This window comes from Strix uralensis, chromosome 5 (genome assembly GCF_047716275.1).
Source record: "Strix uralensis isolate ZFMK-TIS-50842 chromosome 5, bStrUra1, whole genome shotgun sequence".
NCBI lineage: Eukaryota > Metazoa > Chordata > Aves > Strigiformes > Strigidae > Strix > Strix uralensis.
Window position 1 is genome coordinate 73615880 of NC_133976.1, and position 25123 is coordinate 73641002.

The 25123-nt window shown below is 47.1% G+C and overlaps 1 protein-coding gene across 1 annotated transcript in view; it reads left to right on the forward strand.

Moving 5' to 3' along the window:
* WNT5B (Wnt family member 5B) overlaps positions 1-25123 on the forward strand; it is a 75762-nt gene that overhangs the window by 43272 nt on the left and 7367 nt on the right. The window contains exons 2-4 of the mRNA XM_074869466.1: positions 15308-15450; positions 16168-16415; positions 22624-22916. Of these exons, the coding sequence (XP_074725567.1) occupies positions 15308-15450; positions 16168-16415; positions 22624-22916 (684 nt within the window). The remainder of the gene's footprint in view (positions 1-15307; positions 15451-16167; positions 16416-22623; positions 22917-25123) is intronic.

Consider the following 25123-nt stretch of genomic DNA (forward strand, 5'->3'; position numbering starts at 1 on the left):
GTGGTTTATTCAAAATACAGCATACTGTGAATATGTGGTTAGGTGCAGGGGCAAAATTCAGAGCTGCTGTCTCGGTGCAGGCTCCAGTTCTAAATCTGAGCCTTTGGGATTTGGGTATTTTCTTCAGGTTTTGATTTTACTTGTCAGTCAATAGCTGACAAGAACATAACTACGCTGATATGAGGAGGAATGGTCAGAGGATGTGAAGCATAGGAGGTCTGGATTATATTCCCAGTTTTGCCATTAAATTGGCCAGCGACTGTTGCTGCTGTAACAGATTGAACCAAGCATAAATGAAAAGATCGCTTGAAGAACCAGAGAATATATTATGGTCCAGGCAACTGCACTTGAATGCCGTGTACCTATCATGTATGTCTCGTCTGCTCTTGTGGGACAGGACTGTCTGGTGGTTAGAGCCAGGGACCTGGGCCCCTGGCCGCAGGCGATTCTCTGACTCCACCATGCATGTCACACCCTTCGTGGCTTATGTGAAGCTCAGTACTCAATGGTTAAAATCATCAAAGGGAGAGTGCTCTGGGAGGGCAGGATGTAAAATCTCAAACCTCAGCGCTTGCAGTTCATTGCATTAGGTGCTATTTTAAGTGTTGGGGTTTGTCATTTATTTATTAGCAGTACCACAGAAGATCGAGATGGCAGAAAATATCTGATGTAATCATTATTATTAAAAGCAGTGGCACAAAAACAAAGAGACCTTTCACGTACTAATTGCTTTCATAAGCCATTCCTGGGGATTGAACTCTGAGACCTCTACAGCTCGATCTAAAAGGGGCAGTCCCAGCAGTCACAGCAGTAACATGTGTGTCCAACATGCTGTGTGGTACCTGTTACAGCAGCAGGTTTGTGAAATCCTCCTCTGTAACAGCTGTTTAGTCCAAAACCCAGCAGAGACAGCAGGACACTTGTGTGTATGTAGTTTCGCTGACAGCCAGCACATTCAGCCTGGGATGGAGGAGATGTTCTTGGCCTTTGGCTGAGGTTGGAGAAGAGTGGGTGCAGCCTCCCCTCTGCCGAAGCTTTCCACACAGTGGGACAGATGTAGCAATACTGGCCTGCTTTCAAGTAAGGGTTATTTGGCTATCAGGGAAGCTTCTTGCTGTCCTCTGTGTCAGAAGCTCCAAGGAAGAAAAGGCAACGGTACTTGGGCTCGTCCCTCTCTGGTCAAACCTTGCCAGGAGCCCCAGGAGTGAGGTCTGGGGACAGGTAATTCATATATTCTTGCTATAGCAAGAGTTAGAGGTAACCTCACAAGAAGGTAAGCTTAGCCCAGGGAACGTACAGACGTAGCTGTGTGGTTTTTAAAACACAGGATTTTTGTACCCATGGATTACTGCAGTGTTACTTTATTAACTCCTCCCTCTCTGGACTGTGGCCACCAGCACATTTTCAGGTAGTAAATAGCGTTCTAAAATTGGCAGTTCACTGGAATTGGGCAAAGTTATGTCACCTGCCCTACAAGCTTTGGCTCCGAAGTAAGTTCTTGGAGGAAAACTGAAAAATAGGGCGGTACTGTTTTAGAAACATGCTGTGAAAATCAGTCACAGTTAGAGCCCAGCACAAACTGCAGGTGAGAGTTACAAAGTACAGTTTTACACGGAAGGCAGGATAAAGATACAAATTACAATTTTATATTTAATGGAGGATTTGCCTTGGTTCTGGCCAAAGGAAGGTTACTTTAACATCTTGTTCCTACAAGTAACCTCAAAAACTGTTGGTGCTAAATTCCCCAGATTTTCTGAACGTTATCTGCTGCAACTCCAATGGATGCACGGAGAAGTGGTGGCAAAAGGAGGTACCTTTCAGAAACTGCTTTCGTTCTTGTTTCTGTTCTTGGGTACATGTGGACACTCTAAAACTTCATTCAAACTGCTAAATGCACCAACACGTGTTATCTACCTGTGCGTGACAAAAATCTTGAAAATCGTCTCTGAAAATGTGGGGGTAAAATTAAGGGCAGATGCGAACAGGGTGGGAAGACAGTACAGAGTTCACCGTGTTGGAGGTGGAAATATAAATGGGTAAAACAAGATCTGTGTTTTACACTAGTTCTTTCAACTTGTTTCTACACCGTTCAGAAAAAAATACAGTAATCCTTTGCCTACAGTACATCAGTATTCTATGTGACCAGACCCTGTCATGTACAATGAGAACACAACTTTATTTAATCCAGATGGTTCCAAATTTTTTTAAAAAATGTGTGTGCATAAGAAAACGTAAGATAGAAATACTGCTTTTACTGCTTTTTTCCCCCCAGCATACATGCTGACTAAACTATGTGGAAAAGCCTCTTTCTTTCCACTATTTCACCTCTGAGATCTAGTATTTTCCTAGTCTTGTTGGTGTTGTTGTTCCACACTTTTTGCCAGCAATCCCGGTCTGTATTATTTACGTTCCTTTTGGAACAGTGAATCCTTTCGTAAGAAGATTATTCTTTAATGCCCTGAAGCAGGAAACAAAAACAAAAATCTTCAGATGTATCGAAACCTGTGAAAATATTTATAGAATTGTGAAGGCTGCCAGGACATGGGAAACAACAGGCAACTAAATAATACTCCTTTGCACATCCATAGCACCTCTCCTTTGGCAAAATGAGAGGTCTCTGTAATCATGTAATACCTGCAGCTTCATAGCATTTCAGGTTGCTTCCCAGGTGTTAGTCCCGTTGCCTCTGTGACGAAACTGAGCTCCAAAACATATCTTCTTCATGGATGGGAATTTAGCACCTGCAGCTTAACTTGTTTGAAATCCTGGATGTTTGGGCACATGCTGTCTCACACTAGGTGCCCAGAAGTATAGGCATGAAATCAGTTTTTGGAAACTTAGGGCTGAATGACTTTCCAGCGTCACATGCTGGGTTTGTTGCAGGGCCAGGAATACAGCCCAGATCTCCTGGCTCCCTACCCGCTGCCTGAACGGCAAGGCCAGTCCTCAGCTCCGTTTCAAGGGATCCTAGAGAGCAGTGGCATTTTAGCAAGTCAGCTGGCAACTTCACTATGTTTTGTTTAGAATGGTTCACATTCTTCCATCTAATTCCCACACTGAAAATTTCCAGCTTCCTATTTTCCCTGAGCTGTCCCAGCAAGACATATTGAATATGCAGATGTGATGGCACACACTCACACACGTGCTTTTCCTGAAGCAACCCCTCAAAGTTTGTTTTGGATGTTTGTTTTACTCCAGTTCCTCTAATCCCCAAAGTGACATTAAACAGATTTTTTTGTTTAACCTTTGTATGAAACACCCTCTCTCCCTTTATTTGTAAGGATATGTGGGTTTAGTTACATTTTGTTATATTCCCTTGTGTGTGGAGGAAATACTGTGTAAATGAAAACATATTAGAATTATTACATACCGTGCACAAATGTCTTCTCAGACATCTCCCATGCATGCCTTCTCTAGAACATATTTTTGAATGTGCATGTCACTATATTTTTAAACCCATTCATGTAATAAATAACTGCTTTCACACTATGAGTGTTCAGCAATATGAGGGCTGTTCACGCAAAGTCTTGGAAATACATCTCAGAGGCAACTGAAATTGTGACCGAGAGCAGGAATAGAAGCTAGAAGGCTTCACAGCCCGTTTCCTAGTGATGAATTTCTCAGTACAAAACCGGCACTGGGCTTGACCGAAGAACTGCACGCTGTCAGCACGGGTGAAGTAAAGACAATGAAAAAGCTGGCTTCTGCTGCAAGTGAGCAAGTTATTTTGCTGGAACAGCATAAATCCCTAATAGGATTTCTTGCTTTCCCTGCAATGTAGAGGCTCAGGCAATTTCTTCTCTCCTCCTACACCTTGCACACTGCAGGAATGGTTGCATATATCCTCATACACCAGCTTTCTGTGGTTCGTACCTGCAAGCAAGCAGGCAAGACACCACGCACATAACCCTTCCATGCAACGCAGCATGCTTCCCTCACCTCCAAGATGAGCAAGCCTTACCTTCTCTACAAATACACTGGTTTTTGCAGGACAAACACATTTTTTTCTGCAAGAACTTTGTCCAAAAAAGCCAAGATTGCATTCCAGACGTACAGCTGTTCCCCCTCCAGAAATTCCCTAGTCCTGTCTAGTCAACATATTCAGTAACATACTGCCAGAGAGAATAAATGTGTTCAAGATAATGGGGAAGAAATCTCCAGTAGTGTAGATGCCCTTTTGGATGGTAGTACAAAATAGATCATTTTAATTTTCTCTGTGTGAGTGCCAGTTGGAAGAACTTAACCTACCGGGTACATGTTTTCCCTTTAGCTTCAGGGGAAGAATAAACACATTTCTTTCTTTGAAAAAAAGCTGTCTCCTATAGACTGTTCTTTTGTGTTTGATAAGTTCTGCCTGAGGTATTACTGTGAACACGGACTTAGTAACAACTGTATTTACATGTTTTCACTGAAGGATCTTTAAATGCATTAGAGCCTGTAACGTATCACAGCATCCACAGGCAAGATCACAATACGGGTCCTAAAATAAATTTACCTCCCCCTGGCAGATGAAGAAACTGAATTTTAGAGTCTCAGTTAGTTACAACCAAAACAAGATGGATAAGCAAATCAGCAGCAGTGCTGGGAAGACAAGGCCCTGACCTGAGCCCTTGCTGTAGTCACCAGGCACAGGGTCACATCCCCACCTTGCCTAGATCAGCAGAGCTCCAGACGAAGTCACCGTGGCGACGACTGTTCATGCCAAATCGTCGGCTCTGTACGTGCTTCTCACTGGAAATGCCAGTGCAGTGCAATTAAGTGCCACACGTTATATGGCCAGAGAGTACCATTAGCATAAAGGTTTGATGCAACCTCAGTGTGACTGGGAAAGGGGAGGCAGGCTGTCCCTGCAGGGGATCTGACCTGATGCCCACTTTGTGCTCAGAGTAAAGTTTATTCACAGGAGAGGATTTTAGCCTCCATCTGCCCAGATCTGATTGTTTCTGAGGACCTTTAATAAGGAAAACACTCTTCCCTCTGATAAATTGGCGCATAATCATATACATACCTGAATTTTCACGAGGAATGAGAATCACTCAGTAGTTAGTTGTTTCCTTCTTCAGGTGTGATTCTGAGACCTGGTGACAATCTCATGCCATGTGACGCTGTAGGTGTGTTATCATTCAAAGATGACATCAACCCACATTGCATCAAAAGAAGCAATCCTGCCCTTCCTCAGCTCTTGGTAGCAAACTGGATTGAAAAACTGGCTGGCATTAGAAGTCAAAATATCCAAATGCCTTTCTGAAATTTGCAGGATTATAACGATCTGAACCGGGTACCCTTATCCAGCCCAGCTGCACCTGCTGCGGGAATGGTGACTTTTAAATCTGTATTTGAAGGGCTGCAAAATGTGGATACTTCCAACTGGGCTCTCAGAACAGCTTAGGGCCAAATTCTCAGGTGTCCATCATTCATGGGTTTGTACACTACTTTCTGAGTAGATGAGGTGTTAGATAATCACCTACATTTCCCGGATAATTTAACCCCTTGGAGTTATGCCTCTGGTGGTTACAACATTCTTCATGTCAAAAGCAGGAAAGGAAAAGTGCAGTTTTCCACAGGCACCTCTGAAATCTGATTCCTCGTTTTGTAGCCTAGGTGTGGGCTGAGCTCTTTGGAGGATAAAGTCCCTACCGGTGGAGTGCAGGATGTGCTCAGAAAACCTCATGATGGGTGGAAAGCCGATCTGGTGACAACTTGCACTGGCTGTGTTGGTGTAAAGCAAGTTTTGACTTTTGTTAGTCCTGCTGGGCAAGCAGAGCTGTGGGAGGAGAAGATGGGTGCTCTTCTAGTGTCTGTACTACTGTAGCAAAAATGTCACATTACAGTTCATGTTGAGGAGAGAAGCAGGAAGAAAGCATAGCTTTTTTTGGAAAGCTTTTGGATAGCTTTGGCAGTTAAAATATCTATATAATATGCTTTGAAAACTGAGTCAAATTCAAAGTCACTGAAAAGGAATAAATTTGGGTAAAGTGCACTAGCAATTTTACTTACTTTTCCAGTTCTTTTTTCTTTCTGCTCAGAGAAGGATTTACAAAGCAGCAAATACTAGTTGCTATACTGGAAACCTCATCTGTTCCAAAGCAGGTAATTTTACACAGTGGCATCTTTCAAATTAATGCTTTGTTACTAATTTTTTAAGACTTAGATTTAAATTACTATTTTTTTTTACTACTGTGTTCTTGTACTTCAGACTTTGCCCTGATAACACAGGGGCTTTGGCAGCAATATGGGTGTAAGTAGTTCCTGTCCAAGAAACTGAGGTTCGCCCTCTGAGTAGTTGTGCCCTCAGCCTGTGGCAGTGAGCTGTGAAATTGGTCAGGGAAGGGATCCATAATCAAAAAACCTTCCAGGAATACAACTTTTCTTGAAGTGTTGGTGCGTCTCCATGCAAATTTAACTCAGGTGAAGGTGGCTCACCCCCCTCCAGCAGCACATTCCTGCCCTGCTCCGCCGCACTTCTGATTCCCACGTGAACCAGTTCAGGCAGTTAAATAAAAAAAAACCAGTCTTTTCTTTTTGTAAGTTTAACTTTGAATCTTTTCAAGTCCTTATATCATCTTTTTAACTGCTTATATTATCAAGGGACTGCACCTTGAAAGAGCAGTGTCCTGAGGCACAGGGCTGGGATGAGCCCATGGGGTGGGAGAGAGAGGTCTTTATTACCCTGGTAATGCTGGCAGCAGAACCATACTGTCAGACTCTGGCCTCAGGTTTGGCATCCTGAGCTTTAAGGGACAAGATGGCACATGAACAAATGGGCATGAGCTGGCCATGAATAAATTTAGACTGGAAATTTAGAGAAAGCTTTTTGCGTGGTGAGATGCCAGACAGAGTAGGGACCCCAAATAAATTACAGCTTTCAAGATGCTCACTGAGTTTATATATGGGATCATATGATGTGTCACTGAAAAGAGGCACAACCCCTTGTTCCTAATATTAGACTCTATCTACTTAAAAAGAAAAAAAATGCAGTGATTTAACTGAACAGTCTAGTTAAATCAGTACAGATCTCGATTTTGAAGGCTTTGCTTTTGGTTTAAAGGGTAACTAACCTATACAACACTGATATACTGACACAACTCTTTCAGATTAGGTTTACATGAATGCACATTTTGCTGAAAATTTGTATCTGGAAACTCTTTATTTACACAGGTAATAATGTTATAATAGCATTTTACAAACAAGATCTAAAATAGGATACTTTATTTTCTGCAGTAAGAATTGCACATATGTGATTGGTGCTAGAATAAAGGTGAGATGTAAAATGATCTTCTTTTTGGTACAAATTTACATGCAGTCTATTCCCCAGACAGTTTGAACAGGTTTAGCTTAAATCTGTTGTATCCAGAATTAACAGGAAATTCCTTCACTGAAGTGTGACAGTATAGAAGATAAGGTCTGAAATTGGTTAAATCGGTGTAATCTTCTGATATAGACAGGGCTTTATTTATAGTGTTTCAGACTTTTCTATATATATATTTTTAATATTAAAATGTAATAAGCCTGCTTGGAAAATGTTTTTTCTTTAGTTTGGAAACTACCTGTGATAACTATGTAGATGACAACAGTTGATACACCGGAGCATTATTCCCAAATGCTTTGTTTATTACTTGCACTTTGAATTCACTGTATTTGAACAGGAACAACATTTAATTGATGGCAGAAGTATTTGGTGGTGGAAAGAATGGAAAAAGAAAGCAGATTTTAATTTTGATCCTGATTCAGCAAAAATGAGTAGGTGTATGCTTACTTTCAAGCATCTGGTTTAATGCTTTGCTGAATGGAGGTAAATCTGCACCACAGATTTACTGTTTTGAACCCGTTACTTAGCCTTTCCTGCACCTCTCTTTCTCTTTCTGTAAGGTAAGGGGAAAATAGTGGCTGTTAGAGTTGTGGAGTCTAATGTATGGGGTGTATGTGCTTGCTTTGCAATTCTAGAGTGGAGGAAGAGCTGATCATTAACATTATTTTCATTAAACTGGACTTTATAAGAACATATTTGAAGGAGAGAAATTAAATTCAATTTGAATTTATTCCATGGCTTACTGTTTCCTCTGGAAATGTGCACATCAAGCTTTGCTGGCAATGATTTAACTGCCAGGAGGCTATTGATCTGAGTCAGTGTAGCTCTGGTCCCTGTGACCTACACCGATGTGTTGAATGTCCAAGACAAAGCAGTAACCGTGCATCTCTCTCTTTCCCCTGGTCATTCGCTCCTGGAGAGCTAAGAATCACTGCAGCCGCAGCTTAACTGTAATTTAAATATTTTACTTTCTTTGCCAGTTGATGTAATTATTACAGAGTATGGAACAAACTAAAAGGAATATATACTTGGAGCAAAAATGAGATCCAGGCTTCTGAGATGCAGACATAAATCTTCTCGGTTTGGGATGACTCTGGTGGGATGGGGGGAGCTAGACACCCCTTTAGGGAGGTTGAAGGGTGCTCCATGCTTTGCAAGATCAGAGTAAGGAAGAAAACACTTAAACTCATCCAGCTGTTTCCATCCCCTGGCCAACTCTGAAATCTCTGCAGGGAAGTTGCTTTGACTTGGATTGCCTTTCGCTGTCTTCTTGCTCATACTGTCAGAGAACTTTGTCCTCTTATCCTTCCTAACCTTCAAGGAGGGCTGACGTGCTAGTACGTGCTTGTAATAACCACCATTATCTGAGTCCAGAGTTCTCATGCAAATCCTGTAGCCAGCATCAGCTCTCTAGCAGGACGAGAGCTGCCCTCCTGCTAGAGGGGTCCATGCCGCGGTCAGCTATGGCAGGTAACAAACCAGCTCCCAGGGCTGGCCCCTGGAAAACAAATAAAAGAGGGATGTACTTTCTTCTTTTCACTTTCCTTGCGCCTTATTCCTTTCTAGGATGGTTAATCCTCCATGTAAACTTAACACTTGGGAAAGGTGTTGGCTAGATGGTCTTAAGTGTTGGAGTCTTTCATTCCTGTGATGTTGGAGCAGCAGCGTGGGCTTCCTAACCCTGCCTGGCCTTGCGTTTCAACCTGACCTCCTGTGGCTTATTCAAGGGGGTCTGGGGAACAATTTCTGAAGAAGAAATCATTAGTGCAAATTAAGGAGATGGGGTGCCTGTTTGGCAAGTAAGCTGTGATACCGTGAGCATGTTAAATAAGCCACCGAATGATCAGCAGAGGATAATGTTTGGTACTTTTTTCAAAAATATGTATTTAGTTATTTGTTAGATTATGACTACACATAGTGGAGCTGGCCTAATTTCTTATAGGGCTTGCCCATATGAATAAAGGTTTCTGAGAAGGTTTCAGTTTGTGATTATGGATGATTTGCTGCAGCCCCAGAGACCCTGGTATTCCAGTTGTCGTGGGAACAAGAAGTGCAAAATTTGGGTCAGACATGTCCCGGTTCAGGTCTCTGGCTCTCGACTGAGATCATCAACATGCAAATAGAGTTCCCATGGAAAAGGGAACTGGATGGCCTGGATCTGTCCCTGGGAATAATGTAAATATGGATGGTTTCCAGGGAGTGATGTACCTGCAGGGATGGGTCTATGTTGCTTCCTTCTTGACTTTGAAAAATTGAAATGGATTTTGTTTCAGCACGTGCAGCTTCTGCAGGTGCTCCACAGGTTGTGCTGAGTCTCTTGCACTTTTCTTTCTGGTACTGGTCTCAGAGGACCAGCTTGGCTCAACACTGGGATTTAATCTGCTGTAAGAGTACAACTACCACTGAATCACCTTGAGAGGGAGGAGGCTCATGTCCTGGTTTATCCTTGGAGTTTGCTCTGGTTTTTTGTAGCAGGTGAGATGGTCTCGCTCCAGGTAAGCTCATTGCCTGTCATGTGAAATACTGTGGCATACATGACAATGTTCATAAGGCTTTACCTGTATTCTGTATCTTTCACTAATGGGAAGCTGTTTTATTCATAGAATCACTATCCTTTATACCTATTCTGGTTTTAAATGATGAAAATATTTAGTATCTGGCCTCTTTTGTTCTCTAATACTTCTGCTTTACTTGCAACCTTCCTCCATTCTTGCTCTCCTTGGTGAGGCACTTCAGGGACAGCTGTCACTGGGTCTGCTGAGACTGGCAGGTATATCTTGGCATTTGCTGTGCTACATGCCCTGGTGACAGTGAGACTGGATGTCATTGGCCAGGGAAGTCATGGAAAAATGAAAGAGCAAGGTAGTGGTGAAAGGAAATCTGGATCTGTCAGCAGGGGTGACAGGTGATGAGATGCAGAAAAAGGTAGCGCATGAGCACATCAGGAGATAAAACTGAGTCTGTAAGTACCAAGAGAAACAAGCAGGACATAAACAGGAGTAACAGTGGAGACAGACATTGTGTAACAACTCAACGAGGCAAGGCAATGTCAAGACAAAAGAGGAGGACATGAAGGACTGTTGTGCTGGGATACTTTGAGAAGGTTTTATTACATCTTCTCTAACACCCCGACTGGATCTGGACCTATGGAGGTGATGCCAGCTGCTGTTTAAGTAATAATCACAATACCAATAAAATAACACATTTAGATCTGGGAAGGCTGACACCAGTACAGCAACATGGTGGTACGGTGCTGAGAGAGGGAGAAGATGGCAGCAGGGGAGCAGCACAGGACCAAATGAGTCGTGGGGGTGATGGGATAAAAGATGATTTAGGTTTCTGTGTGAAGGCAGCAATTTAGCTTCAAGGGACTACTCTTTTTTTTTTTTTTTCTTTTTTTTAAATCTACATTCCCTCTAAAACTGGTTCGCTGAATGGGCAAGTATGTGACTTTAATGAAATTCCTGAAGTCATAGTAAGAACTGTGGTTAAAACCAAGCCTGGCTGCCAGAAGCAGAAGTATAGCAGGACGTTACAGTACATCCCTTGGTGCTGTCAACCAGAAGGTCCATGGCACAGAACCACAGGGCAGGGATTCCCTTTCAAGCAGCACATGTAAACCCTCCTTCACATGCAATGCATCTCTACTGGCTCCTTAGTTAGAGAAGACTCTACTTCAGTGAGTATTTTTCCTGTCTTGAGTAAGTGTCTTATGTCAGAGAGAGCAATAAATGTTTCTGGATGCACTGGACATTGCAAGGCATTAAAAACAAACATTGAACCACAGTCAAGTTGCAAGAATAAACAGGAACTTGAAAGAAGTTCTTGATCATTACAGGCAGCATGTATGTCCAGTTCTCCCCAGTCCAGGAGAAACCAGACAAGTTGCAGAAATGAGAATCACTGGAGTTATGTGGAAAGAGACCTGTTTTCTTTCAGCACTCCTTATATAGCACTTGATAAAGATCTGTGTCACACTTGGGGACATCCCAAATTTTTGAAAAACAATAAGTGTAGGACAAGGAATTTGCATGAGTAACTCTCCTTTTCTCATTTGTCAGGGCTGTCTTCCAGCCAGGGTTCAACTTTTTTTACAGTCTGCCAAATCTTTGCAAATGATCTCATGGACATGATCTCCACTTCTTGGAGTCTTGCAGCTTCCCTCCAGCAAACACGGCAGGGACGGTATTGGGAAAGTGGTGATAGCTCTCCAGCTGCTCCGCTGTGACTTTGGAAACTCGATGTGTAAATTTGTGCTTCGTGCACAGTTGTCACTTCTGAAAACCGAACAAAGGCAAACACAGGTACTAATTTTAGGCAGCCAGGCAACACAGTAGACAGTTGCCTAGGGCAGCAGACTGTTGAATGCAGCAGAATGCCAAGGCTTTAGGAAGACACAGGCTTGCTGCCGCTGCTCTTTCCTCTTAAGAAGGGAGCATTAGACCTTTAACCTGGGGGTTCAGATTCATGTCCCATTTTCAGGCAACAGCTCCCTATTTGGCCCAGGTGATCCTCAGCGGTCTGGGTGCAAGCATGGGACCTGCAGTGCTTGGGCACAGTGTGGGTTCACTACTGCTGTTTGAGTGAGCCAGGGCCACTGGAAGGGCTGGGATGGGGCCTTTTTCAGCCGAAGCTAGAGCAACACCTGGTTTTGGAGGTCTCTCTACTGCCGTTTCTTCCTCTGATGTAGCAGGAGTGGTGTGAGTTGGTGTGAGAGGGCTGCTGCGGGGGAGGGATGGTTTGGGATAAAAGTGGGAGTCACTTGGGTGGTCGGGAGTGAGAAAGGGATGATGGCCAGGAGAGGTGGTCTGCTTGGGGTGAGGTTGGGCTCTCATGGATCTGAGACAGGGGTTAGCCAGGGAACAGAAAGGCAGGTGAGATCAGCTTTCTCCAGGGCCTTCACAATACCTGTTAGCATAGTGACCCTCTTCATGTCACTCGTGTGGAGCCACCCCAAAATCCTGCTCAGTAGCCTCCTTCCCCTGAACCCCCAAAGTCCTAATAACCCTGCCAGCATCCCAGTTGGTCATCCAGGATTACCCCCTGGCAGCTTCTTACCTCCCTCTCTTACCTGACGCTTCACTAACTCCGTTCATCCCAGCCCACCAGCAGCCCCCCTTCACCCCACCTCTCATCCTCAGAAAATTTCACTGACTTCTCCCACCCAGCCCTGCTTTGGCAAACAAACTCGCGAAAGCTGTTTGAACCATTCCTGCAGTTGGGCTTGAAAAATAACCCAAGGTTTTTATTTACAAAATTGTAAGCTTGCTTTCAAGATTTTGGTGGCAAGTAGAAACAGACGCAAGGAAGAGGGATAGTGTTCTTCAGACCACCAGTCAAGTGCTTTGCAGCTTTCGGTCTGGAAGTTGCTGGCTGAGGCTAAATCCCTCCAACAATGCCTCACCTGCTATTACCGCTTTATCTGAAGTCATAAACACAGTCAGTGAAGAAATTATTTCCAGCACCTTAAAAAGTTCTCACTTTCATAACTGACATCTTAACTCTATGGCAGTCGCTTTTGCCAGCAGCAGAATTTAGGTAGAATTCAGAGTTTCAGACCTTTTCTGCTGAAGCATCCCCTTTAGTTGCTGCCTTTGACAGGATATTAGGTTGGCTGGATAAGCAATCTTTATCCCATACGGCAATTTTTATGTCTCATGTTTCAAAATAAGATCATTGCCTTGCTTGTGTTTGTTGGCAGTTAGGTTGCTACTAGCAGTATTCACAACACTTTGCTGTTATTAATCATTGGCTGCCTTCAGATATTAATACTTAAAATGAGATATTTAATCAATGCTGTATGTTTCTGGACCAAGTTTCACGTGAGCATCTCCCAGGCTTTACCAGCTGGAAAGGTTTTTGTTTCCACCACACCAGAGTGCCGGAGGTGGACCACCAGTCCAGCGCTGCGTGGTGGTACATCCCCGTTGCCCCATGGAGTGCTGTGGCTGCGCACGTGCACTCAGAGAAGCTCACACGAACACGGACATTGACATCACCTGTATTTGTGGAAGTGCCTCATCGGCTGCTGCTGTCTCACATTCCTGGCTGGGAGAGGCACCAAGCCACCATGGTTTACTCCTTTCTCAGAATCCGTGAGTAGGCTTGGTGAGGGCGAAGCTTGGAGATGCACCTTTCCCATCGTGTCATCTATTTACATGCCTTGTATGCGTGTGTGAGACAGCGAGGGCTTTTTTTTTCTCCCTGCCCTAGTTCTTCCTTCTGGCTGTGGTGAGATGGGAAGGTGGGACTCGTTCATCTCTGCCAGTGAGAAGGTTTTCTGTATCTGAGGCTGGCTTGGAAATTCTTTAGGTGACATCACACCATGTCTGTGCAGACTCATTGTTTGTCATGGAAAAGCCATTCATCCATACACAACTTCCTTCCTCCCCAGACTCCCGGAGATAAACTTTCCATTCGGTCTATTCCCTATAGAAACAGACCCAAAACATGTATGCGTGGCTACACACACATACACCTCGCTGTCCCTCCGTCACGCTCGGGGCTGTGTGAGGAAAAGGGAGGATATAGAAGATGTGAATAAAGTTCACCCTGTTTTCTTCAGACATGGATCCTGCTGTGCCCAAGCAGTAAAACTCCCCTCCTGCCCAGGTTCTGGGTCACACAAGGCTTTTTTGTCCTGAGGCTAATTCTGGCACTTGCAGCCCCACATCTGCCTGCCAGGTGAGATGGGCAGCCAGCTGCAGGTACAGCACATCTGGATGGGGGAGGAAGCGAAGCGTGCTGCAAACAAACACAGCAAGTCCACCGTGGCGGGTGCGAGGAATTCGATAAAAAATATACTTCAGTGGTCTGAGCTGCCGAGTCTGGTGATTCATGTCTCGGGCGCTGCTCATGAGGCAGACAGAGTGAAAGGCCAGGTTCTTGCAGGCCTTGGACCATGTACTCCGTGGCTACAACCTGGGGGGGACCCACATGTTCCACCTGTGTGCGGGGAACCGCCGCAGGGGCAGGGTCGGGGGGACACCAGGCCCGGCGAGGAGGCTGTGTGGGAGAGGAGGGGGGGTACATTTGTCCATGATGGAGAGGTGGGGACCGTGTGTTGCAGGGTGGGCCAGAACGGTGGGAGGCTGTGTAGGGATGGAGACGGCAGCAGCAGTGGCGATGGTGTGCTAAGGTGGCTGTTTCCCTGCGGCGTGAGGGACGCAGGGTGCGAGGAGCATTTGTGCCAAGTACCCGCAGGGCTCCGGGACACTCGCCTTTGCTTTGTGCCGGTGTCTGGGAGGGGAAGGGGCTGAGGAGCTGTCAGATTGCTCCCCGCCTTTGAGGTTCGCGATGGGTCGAGTGGGGAATGGAGAGGGGTGTTTGGACCGGAGGAGCCTTTGAAGCTTTTCTGCTGCTCGCCCCCCCTGCCCATAAAGCCATCAGGCTCTGGTGCCAGCCCCATCTGCGCTCGCCGCCGCAGCCCCGCCGAGCCCCGCAGCCCCCCCGCCCGGGGCGCGGGGCCGGGGCCATGGCGCGGGGCCCTTCTGGAGGCCGTTTTGGGGAGGGGGCAGCTCGTTTCCGAGCCGGCCCTGCATTACAAAGGCAGCGGGGCCAGTGCGGCGCTTTGATGTGCCCCGCCGGCTCCCCGCACACCTGCGGCCGCGGGGCTCCGCGCCACGCCGCGCCACGGCCCGCGGGGGCACCGGCGGACCACGGCGGGGGCGGGGGGGCGCATCAAAGGCGGCCGAGCCGAGGGCGGCCCGGAGGCCCTTCCCGACGCCCCTACGGGCGAGGCCAGCCCCACACGTCTCCGCACTCCCCCCGGGGCGGGACGGGGAGGCTCTGTCGGCGGCGGCAGAGCGGCCCCTGCCCCCGGGCCGAGGGCGGGCGGGAGCGGGGGGGCGAGGCTGGGCCGCCGCCGGAGCCCCCGTGAGGCGGCGGCCGGGGGAGGGTCCTGCGGGGTGGGAGGGGGCGGCAGGCGGGCTGTGCTCGCCGCGCCCCCGCCGCACGCAGGCCCCGCTCCAAGGGCTCCTCCTCGGTGCTTCTCCGCAGGGCGCCCCGTCCCGGCGGCCGGCTCTGCGGGGGCTGCCCCAGCGCCGCCGCCCGCAGCCCACCATGACCGGGCCGAGGCTGGCCCTCGCCGCCGCACTCCTCTGCAGCTGCACCTCGCCGGTGGCCGACGCCAACTCCTGGTGGTGAGTGAGGGCGCGGGGGAGCCGGCGGCGCCTTTGTCCGCCGCCGCCGGCCGGGGACCGGGGCTGGGGACCGGGGACCGGGGGACGACCGGCGGAGCCCGGCGCTCCCCGCCGGAACTTTCCTGCCTGCCAGGCTTCTTTCGCAGCCGCTCGCTTCTTTCCAGGTTCCTCCCGCCCGCTGTCCCTGCCCAGTTTCTCGGGGCGTGGGACGCAGCCCCTCTCCTCCAGGCATTTCTGGACTCTTTTTGGACGGGCGCGCTGAAATGCCGCCCGGGCTTTAGGCTTGGGGGACGCGTAAGGAGAGGATGGGTAAGGTTTCCTACCCGCTGCCAAAAGCCCGGGGAGCAGCCGCCGAGCCCCCTTCCCCTAAAGAGCAGCAAACTGCCCGGTTTGCAGGCAGGCATCGCTCGGGCCGTCTGTAAAAAAGCAGCTCGCTTTCTTCTGCAGAGAAAGTGCTGAGCTTTCTCTCTGCCCCCTCCCCATCCCGGGTGTCCTCTGTGTTTAAACTCGGGTTACAAACGAGCTGTGTTTCTCCTGCTAGAGCCCTGGAAAAGCCTCGCATCTGGCAGAGCCGTAGAGGGAGGCAGCTGACATGAGAAATGCGGCCGGGCTTTGGGAGCGGGGCTGGGCTGGGCTGGGCTGGCGGGGAAAGGTGCCGGGCGTTTTGCGAAGGGGGCCTCTCCCTCCAGACTCCCTTGGATGTTTTTCTCATCGTAGGTCCTTGGCCATGAATCCCATCCAGAGACCTGAGATGTACATCATCGGCGCCCAGCCGGTGTGCAGCCAGCTGCCGGGGCTCTCCCCCGGGCAGCGCAAGCTCTGCCAGCTCTACCAGGAGCACATGGTGTTCATCGGGGAAGGGGCCCGCAGTGCCATCAAGGAGTGCCAGTACCAGTTTCGGCAGCGGCGGTGGAACTGCAGCACGGTGGACAACACCTCCGTCTTCGGGCGGGTCATGAAAATAGGTAGGAGCACCCGGTACGGGGCAGGTGCTGGGCGCAGGCCGGCTGTCCCTGTGCATTTCCCTTTCTTCAAATACACACGTGGGAGCGATGACCCCCATTAGCACGGCTCCTAAAGCTGCCTTTAACGAGCTTTTTCCATTCCCTGGTGTGCTGGTGCTGCCCCAGGAGCGGGCGGCAGCAGTGTACCTGAGCCACAGCAGGAGCCAGCTGGGGCGACGGGACACACACACACACACTTTCTCGGGGGGGAGGCGTGGGAAGGTCAGGAAGAGGGGGGCTGCTTTTGTTTTGTGTGCTTGTTTAAAGGTAGAGAGGGAAGAAGCTGGAGAAAGGAACAATGGACCCGTGTTATCCTTCCCAACATCTGGAGCGCCCTGGGACAGGGAATGCAGCCCTGAGATGCGGGAAATATGGACTCCCCTGGCATGGGATCTCCCCCCTCTCTGTTCTGCCACTTTCTGTATAAACCTAAGAGATTTTTATAATTCCTGCCCTGCTGGCCCTAAGAGGCACATTGACAGGCCATTGCTGCACTTGAATTGAGGTGTGACCTAGCTACATTGTCCGAGCTCCTTTTGAAATGCAATCATCTGATGGCAAGAAACTGAGAAATCCGGGCTGGGTTTGATGTGTCCGACAGCCAGGACAATAAAGAAAAGGTGTTAAAACAGCCACTCACACAAACACACGAACACACATGCAAGCACCTCTCCAACCCCAGTGTGAAAAGGTTTTGTTTCCCATCCACAAAGCTGATCATTGACACTGAAGAACCAGTACTATTTCTCGGTTGTGAGGTCACTTAGCAAGGGATGGAAAAAGACCTCCAGCTCCTGCACCCCCAGCTGCCCCCAGCACTACTTGCACCTTTTTGACTTAGCTCTCAAAAACCCCACATAGGCAGCAGGACAGCAAGAGATGCATCTTTAATACCTCTGGGGCGTCAAGGCGATAGGGCAGCAGAGTAACCAAGTGCTGTGATCCCTTAGGTTTGATCCTAAAATTCTTATGTGTCATCCTAGAGAATTTTAGAGATATTTCTGCATGTGTTACTCAACCTTTCACGATTCCTAATTCAGCCCACCAGAGCCATTCTAATTCCTCCCTTTTTGCCCAGCTCATACCCCAACAAGTCTCTGCTTCTCTGGGGAAATGCTCCCCTGGGAAATGCCATTTCCTGACACATGCTCTCAGATCCTGACATACATCCAAGGCATCTGCGCATCACTGATCTCTCGCTTTCTGATAGCAAGGGTGTGGCCAGATGAGGCTGCATGCGATCCCAGATTGTTAAAACTTCTGCTTTAGGCTATAAAACTGAAATTTCAGCCACCAAAGGGAAAGGACAGAAAATACACCTCCATCTCTCCCTTCTGGTGTCTGTCCCTCACATGTAACTTATCCTAAAGAACAGGGTAAATTTCAAATCCCCGAATTGATCCTAGTGACTCCACAAGGACACAAGAAAATAGGAATCTCCCCTCCTGGAGCAAACCACCTCTTCTTTAGTGCATTCCTTCAGCCCTGGGTTGGTCCATTGTGTGAGTCCAGATCTGGAGAAAAGAAGTAAGGGTGAACTAAGAGAAAGCAAAGATCAGAGCTGAAGGATGAAAAGCTGTCAGGAAGGATCAGAGGGTGTACGGGAAGAAGGGACTGGAGTGAACAGTGGAAGAGGGAAGATTCTTCCTCTCTAAATGAATTTGATTCTGTTAGTTTAGCTTGGGAGTAGATTTGGGTTTTGATGAGGAAAGAGATGGTGTGGGTGTATGATGGGCATGTGTCCAGCAGTCCTGCTGCTGTTGTTTGGTTTGTGTGTGTGCATTTGTTTGCTAGGAGTACTGTTGTATCTCTGGTAGGAATCTGCTGATGGTAGTGTCTGTGAGGTGACTGCCTGCAGTTGCCTGCTGTTTAAAAACCTATCCTAACAAAGAGTTTTGAACCTATCTCCTTTAGATTCTTTGGTCAGTTAGAGCATGTTCAGATGTTTATACTCCAGCACAAGACAGCGCAGAAGAGAAGTAAGAAAAATGTCATCAGAGGTGGCCTGGGTCTATGATGATTCATCACTGTTGTCCAGTCAGTGATAAGCTGCTGTGGAGGGGGATGCTGCCTCTTCTCTTGTCTCTTAGTTCCACCTTATGCTTTTACTTTTTCCTACTTTGTAATGAGGCATTGCTCATCATTTCAGCAAATTTATTTTCCATGCTGGGGAAGAAAACAAAGCTTTTCAATCTCTCAGATTGTGTCAACTATAAAGCCATTCTTCTCTGGGTTCATACTGTGTGCCTGTCTGCTGTTTTCAACCTCTGAGCCCCAATCCTGGACCACAGCCCTTTTTCTGTACTCTGTGCCAATGACATGAGAAAGGTCTGGAGACCAGAATATCTGCAAGAGTGCAGAGGCATGCCAGAGTGTTGTGGAAGGAGGGGAAGAGATAAGAAGGACCCAGAAGGTGTGTAGTGTGCCAACAACCCTCAGCTGCCCACCCACCGATGCAGGCATGGCATATAGGATTTCTTGAGCTGCTCTAGATTGTGAGAGGTGGGGAGGACCTGCCCTGGCCAAGTCCAAAGCCTGGGAGAGCCTCCCAAGAGTGTTCACTCAGAAACCTGGAAGATTCGTTTCCTTTCCCCCTCGCAGAACTCGGCTCAGTTCCGAAACGGGAGACCCGGTCAGTCTGTTTAATCATTACACCTTCATTTTGTGCATTTCATAGAGGTGAGACAGTCCAGTGATACAAAGCTTTTGTAGAAGCATCCACAGCACTGAAGCAGGCTGCTTTTTAGCATTGTTTTATTATAGTGTTTGTGTTGTCGTGAGAATTGCTCTTTTAAATGTGGTTTATTCAATAATGATATCTGGCGATGTACAAAATCTATCCTTCTGAAGTTGCTTCTTGTTCTGTCAATACAGATTTTAGACTCTGTGTGTGCATATATATCTATATACAGACATATTCCTTACTTCTACATTTATGAGGGAGAGGACAGAGCACCCAAAAAGGTCAGGTTAGAATTTCCTCAGGGGAGGAGAGAGTGTATCTACATCGGTGCAATCCTAAATGCAAGGCTGGGGTTTCCAGGTCAGTCCAGTCCTTTCTGGAGCCAAAGATGTTATCTCTTCTGCCTTTTCAAATGCAAAAAGGGAAAAAAAAAAAAAGAGTCATAAAAGAAGAGAACAAAGAGAAATATTTTTCCTCGTTTTTCTTCGAGGTCGGCAAACTTTAGGGAGATGCTTTAGAAAAAAACAGTTGAAAACAAAACTTTTTCATCAAAAAAGTTAGAGCGACACATTTTCATCATCTCTGCGTCAGCTTCCCCACTGGGGTCAGTTCTTCTCCCATCTCCTCCTTGTGCAGCTCCAGAAGAGGAGGCCCTGGGGACCAACACCTTGCCTGGGCACAGCTCACCCTGGCATCACGGTGCCCCCTGAAAGCAGCCGCAGCCCCGGGCTCCCGGTCCTGTGGCCGGTGGCCGGCGGGCACAGGAGGGCAGCAGAGCTCCGTGGAGCTCCGCACCCGCGGGCAGAGCCTCCCGGGGGCCGCAGCCCCCCGCATCGTCCCAGGCCTGCCCAGGGCACGGTGGTCCGGGAGGGCTCGGCCGGGCCGGGGGAGAGGGCAGAAGGGGGGTTAACTGCCTGACCGCCTCTGTAACCTCTGTTCTCGCCTGCACAAATTTGGGGAATAACACCCCTGTCCTTTGAGATGACAGCACAGAGGTGTGGAACTGGAGCGAGCTTTGAGATGATGAGCGAAACTCCAAATACTTTTCCAAGGCTGGAAGGTGTGGCAGGAAAGCAGAGGAAACTGGGATGTATAAGCCCACAGTTGCCAGCTACAAATTTGCTTTGTATTAGCACAGGGTTTCATGCACATGTCCGATCCTGCCTCCCAAACCAAGCTGCAGTCTACCAAACCTACGTGTAGCAAGCACCGTGGTTTGTTCTGCTTCGTGGGCAGCAAGGGGGGGGGAAAACCCCACCGTGACTCGTTTCAGCCTCTCCCACCACCATCCTCAGCAGCCTAAACGCCTCATGCAGATCCAGGGGCTGCACGTCGAGTTGCACTGCTACATCTGGAATGTGGAGATGGTTAAAACATGGACAGCAAAAGTGAAAATCCAGTCTATGCTTTCAGGGGTCTCAATGAAGTTGTAAGGGTGCTATGCACCTGGAAGTCATGCAGGCTTTGTTGCACAAACTGTAACACAGGGAGGTCCTTTCCTTGTATGTATTTAATCTCTGTAGGTGCAGGGAGTGCTCTACTTAACAGGGTGATTGGTGTGTCTGCAGGGCTCTCACCATACAGGCACAGACTGGTAGGAGCAAAACTGCACATTGGACCTTTACCTTAAAATACTTGTAACATGTAAAACAAACTAGTAGATGAATAAAAGCTTGATTTTGGTTGCTGAAAAATGACCATAACTCCCTTCTGGGGCAGTCTCTGCTGAATTACCTTACCTAGGAGTCACTCCTCTCTAACTCTCGGACCAGGGAGGTTTGGGGGTGCATAGTTCTCTTCTTGTGACCTGCTAGTAAAGGCCCTCCCTTCTCTAATGTGTCCTGTAGCATTTTATCAGCCTTGTGCTGTACTCCAGAGCAGAAACCCTTACAACTTGTGAGAAACAACTCACATTTAGGGGGAAAAAAAATGACAAGTTGTTCTGCAAGGTGGATGCCATTCACAGCCTTGCCTTTGTCTTGGGTCATTACCACTAAGCTGGTGATAAGCTGCTATTAATTACAGATTGTCAGCACATGCAAATTGGAACAAGAGCATACCAAAAGCATCAGCTCAGTCCTGCTGAGGGAGCTGGCACTGAGAGCCTCGTGGGCTGGTGACAAACTGTTCTTGGAGGATCTGCCCTCTGAAGTCATTCAAATTTGCTTGAGAGCATCTTGCTGGGGTTTGGTGTAAGTAGCTCTTCACAATCAGATTGCTTACCCCAATGAAGCTTTGGCAGTTGTTCTGTTTATCACCTGAAAGTTTGGTGATGCACACAATTACTCTGAAGGTGTCGTTTATTACACCGTGTGGTGAGAGTGCAGGTGTGGATTGCCTCCTTCTCCTCTTCATTCCCCTCTACCCCTCCCCACCCCCGCCCTTCAGACCTGCAGCACACTTGGCCTCGTGCAGTGTTCTGGCTGCGTTGGTGCCCGGGTCAAATTGGGGCTGAATCACCCAGGAATACAGAGCTGGAGACCCGATCCAGCTGCTTGGCTCAGACTCTGAGCTGTATGGAGCATACACTCCAGGCATGGCAGTCTCTAGTAAACCTGCTAATGGAAAGTCTTTTCATTTATTATTGTCTACATGGGAAAGTTTTACTCGTTCCAGCAGTGCAGTTCTGTAGGCATTGGGAGAGCCTCTGCCTTGATGCTTTAGTGTAAAAATGGATTTCCTTCAGTTTGTTTCAAAACAATTCACAGCTGGCCTTATGTAAACGAAAATAAGGTTGATGAACTGAGGAGCCTGTAAAGAGTGCTTGTCCCAACTGAATGAAAACCATTCCAGAGTGATATCTGGCTTAACCAGAATGCTTCTTTTGCACAGACCCAACTTTGTTAGTTGTTCCTAATGATTATTGGCAAATTCAGTGGCTAAGGCCACAGCTGTATTTTCAGCAAGTGAATAACCCTCTTGCTGCATGAGTTTTCTTCACATTAAAAGGAGAGGATACTAAAGGGGAAAGAGGCAGAGCAGTCCCTGCCTGTGGTGTTGCTATTTCTTTTGGGGAAGGCCTGGAGTTTCCAGGGCTCTTAAATGGCCAAACATAGGTATAATAAAAATAGTAACCCTTGAGGAGCAGCACCTACAAATTCATGAAGAACATGCTCTTCCCAATGACATTCCTCCAGGCAACAGCAGGAATCTCAGACTGTTCCTGGTGTGTGTCAGAGAATCTGATTTGGGTTTGATCCTGGTTACAAAGAAACTGCCAGCTCCAGTCAATTGATTGGAGCTGTTATTGTGAAATGAAAACAAAAATGGGATGCAGACATGAGTTAGGACGGTTCCCCCTCTACCAGAGCAGAGTGGTGCCCTTGCGCTTGATCATCCCATTCTTTTGTTCCAATTAATTCTGTGCACCTTCTCAGCACACCATGTCCTACTGTCTGGAGCCCCTTTGCTTGCTCCTTGCTGCGCGTTGCGTTTGTTAAACGAGATCCGTCTCTTGTTAATTTGCTTCTCGCATCTCTCTCACAGGGAGCCGAGAGACTGCTTTCACCTATGCTGTCAGTGCTGCCGGGGTGGTGAACGCAATCAGCCGGGCTTGCCGCGAAGGAGAGCTCTCCAGTTGTGGCTGCAGCCGGACGGCCCGGCCCAAGGACTTGCCCCGAGACTGGCTGTGGGGTGGCTGCGGGGATAACGTGGAGTATGGATATCGTTTTGCCAAGGAGTTTGTGGATGCCAAGGAGAGGGAGAAGAACTATGTGAGAGGTTCAGAGGAGCAGGCTCGCATGCTGATGAACTTGCAGAACAACGAGGCTGGTCGCAGGGTAAGTTGAATGCTTACCCTTTCCTCTTGAGGCTGATTCAGAAGGCTTGAGATAGCTAGATACCGAATTACTTGGTGGTTTGATGAGGTATAATCCAATGATGCCCCAGTAACAGTGTATGGTCACATTTTCTGCATTTTTGTGAATACACACAATATTGACAGTATTATATTCCAGTTTTAATGGCAGGCTTCTATTGCTAAAGCCAGTGAGTTTTTGGGTCTGTTGAGGTACTGTATGGCACACGTGTGCAGACATGTAAGCCCTTTCCAAACAAACTAGGTGCTGTCATGGCCCGCTTTCAAGGTTTACATCTCAGAAACTGGCTTCTCAGAGCTGCCAAAGTGACAGGCTGGTGGTGAAAAGAAGAATCTGTTGGCATGTGGAGTTCTCTTCTACTGCCATCATTCAGATTTTTGGGAATGTAAGGCCAGAAGCAAATATTGAATCAGGCTACCTGGCTATCTCTGAAACTTATGCCTTGCTCAGTTACTTTGGTATTGGGCAAAATAAATAATTTGCATCTAGGTGACAGACATTTTCTGAGAAGATACGCAGTTTTGATCTGGAAACCCCTAGGGATAGTGAATGCATTGCTTCCCTTTGTAGCATGCTACCATCATTAATCACCCACTTTCAACACTGTACCTCATTATCATTTGAATTTATCTGGCATCAGCTTCCAACCAGTTCTTTTTCTGACTTTTACAGCTAGATCCAAAAGCCTCTTAATAATCAGTTTCCTCTGCATAGAAGTATTTTCTACTGTAATTTATTCACCACTCTTTCTTGACAAACTAGATTGAGCACTGAAGACTCTCTCACTTTCAGAGGTTCTTATTGGCCATCAAGTCATTTTCATATCACTTTAGTGTACCCTTGCCAGTTTTCCCATATTCTTTAAGAAACTGGATACCAAAATGACATGCAGGGCTCTGGTATTGGTCTCACTGATGCTGTAAACATAGGTGAAGTTGCCCCTTTTGTATGCGTTCAGTGTATGCATACTTGCTTTTTACACAATTCCTCTGTGATTAATAGCCTGGAAGGCGTGGCATTGTTCATATGCAGTACAACTATGTAATCTTGCCTCTTTCCAAACGTGGAACAGGAATACTTACTTGAACATTTGTGCCTTTTCCACAGGGTGTTTAAAATTTTTATCATTCTTCCCTAGTAGTGAGCTTTTCTATGGTTAATTTTATTTCTAATGCATATTAAAAAATCCTATTAAGTGTACTTAGCCTTGCTGTTTTGCACATTCTTAACTAATATCTTTAGTTTCCTTATCAATTTTCTCCCATTTCTTACTTCTAATTGTTACTGAATTATCTTTCCCTTTCCCACGTATGTCTGTCTTTTCTGCATGTAATTTGGGCTTCATTTTGCCACCAAAGAAGATTTGCTCGATTTTTTTTTGATTGTGAAATCAGCGTGTTAGGTTGAAGCATTGCATATACTCCATGGTTCTTTTGCAAAATCAAATTGGGGTAAATGTGCAGTAGGTGGAAAACTGTGGACTTAAAAGCTGTAGAACTCAGTGGGTCTTGGTTTGTGGTTGGGGGTTTTTTTGGCTTGAAAGGGCAGAGGGTCTGCATTTGCTTAGAAATGAGGGCAGGGGGGCATTCCTCCACAGAGTAGTAGCCTGAAAGTTACATTCTTCTCTGCATTACATGCTTTGAACATCTTATATGTATGGAGTCATGAACTTGGATTACTACAAATAAATACCCTGCCTAAAATAGGGAGTGAATATGTTATGAGACTTTTTAAGAGCCAGTCCTATTGCCTTGAGGGATCCAGAGACAGAATATGGCCAATAGTTTGAGGCGCCAGCTGAACTGTAGTAACATCTGTATTAGAAGATCAAGTCAGAAGATACTTGCTCCACAGCACGCGTAAAACACCACCCTGTCTTGTTATTCTTGTTATATGGGCAAGAATCTCACTGAGTTGTGATTTCAGATGAGGATACTGTTTTAGACGAAAGAAAGCTTTGTCCTGCTTTAAGGACAGAGCTAAAACCAGTTATGTCCTGCCTTTACTACGGTGCAGAAAGTTGTTTAAATTGTTCTTGGAATACTACAGTGCCCATGCTTCTTTGGACTCCACAGACAAGCTCTCAAGGCGATTTCTGTGTCTCCAGTTAACACAGGACCTGGTCAAAAGCTTTCCAAGGGGGCCAGCAAAAGACAATGTTATTTCAA